The sequence below is a fragment of the Priapulus caudatus genome, unplaced genomic scaffold (genome assembly GCF_000485595.1).
Source record: "Priapulus caudatus unplaced genomic scaffold, Priapulus_caudatus-5.0.1 Scaffold347, whole genome shotgun sequence".
In the NCBI taxonomy this organism is placed as follows: Eukaryota; Metazoa; Priapulida; class Priapulimorpha; order Priapulimorphida; family Priapulidae; genus Priapulus; species Priapulus caudatus.
In genome coordinates this window covers 264,885-265,950 of record NW_014577408.1, presented here as the reverse complement: position 1 = coordinate 265,950, position 1,066 = coordinate 264,885, and the positions used below count along the sequence as shown (strand labels likewise).

At 49.9% G+C, this 1,066-nt stretch overlaps 1 protein-coding gene across 1 annotated transcript in view; it reads right to left on the bottom strand.

The window, feature by feature from the left end:
* Positions 1-1,066, bottom strand: part of LOC106809351 — a 34,797-nt gene that overhangs the window by 3,346 nt on the left and 30,385 nt on the right. The window contains exon 5 of the mRNA XM_014812415.1: positions 347-489. Coding sequence (XP_014667901.1) covers positions 347-489 — 143 coding nt within the window. The remainder of the gene's footprint in view (positions 1-346; positions 490-1,066) is intronic.

The following is a 1,066-nucleotide window of genomic DNA, read 5'->3' as shown; positions in this document are numbered from 1 at the left end:
TGTGTGTATGTACGTGTGTGCGTGTATGCATGTGTGTGTGTGTGTGTGTGTTTGTGTGTGTTCTTGCGTGCGCGTGTGTGCGTGTGTATGTATGTGTGTTCGTGTGTATGTATGTGCGTTCGTGTGTATGTCTGCGCGTGTGTGTGCGTGCGCATGCGTATGCATATGTGTGTATCGTCATGCATATGTACGTGTGCATGTGTTTGTGTGTGCGTGTGTGCGTGCGTATGCGCGTGTTTGTGTTTGTGTGTGTGTGTTTGTGTGTTCGTGTGTGAGCGTGCGTATACGCACGCGCGCGCGTGTGTTTGTGTGTGTGCGTGTGTATTGTGTGTGTAGCCGACTATACCTGTATTATCCAGACATTGTGACCAGCGCAACGTTTCTGGGACGATGATATGTAACCAGCCCCGCGTGTCTTGTTCAGCGCACAGCCGCAGGTGCAGTTCCCTTCGTTGCTATACTTCGCCAGCGGATCTGGAGTGACGGCAACTGCGGGAAAAGCGCAAAACTAGAACAGATTGAAATAAAACTCCAACACATTTTTCAATACCTCAAAATCTCTGCGTGTGATCTCTTCGCATTTCCATACTTGAAATTCACGTGAACCGACCATGCAATGTGGTACGCAAGAATACGCAGTAATCTACATTACATTACATTACCGTGAGGAGTTTCAATCGGCGCATGCTGTATTCGTCCATAATTCAATTCGCATTGAAATGGAAAGCACGCGCGTCTGTACAGATACCTGGCGGGCGGGGACGGGCAGAACAAGGGTTCAGCTATTATTTGTTCGTTATGGGACAGCCCGCTGTTGATGATGGATAAAACGTGCAGACGCTAGAGCGCCGCTAGCGCCCCCGCGCGGCGAACGCAGGCGGTGTGACCATGCCAATTACGCTGGAGTGCACTAAAGCTAATTATAGCCCCGTGGGCTGCGAACTAAGCGAATAGTTAGCGTCGTGCAATAATTATATAACCATCATCGTTATGATTCTCGGAAAATATAGGATACGCGGCGGATGGGCAGACGGCAGTGAACTGACGTGCGGTTGCCACCCTAACT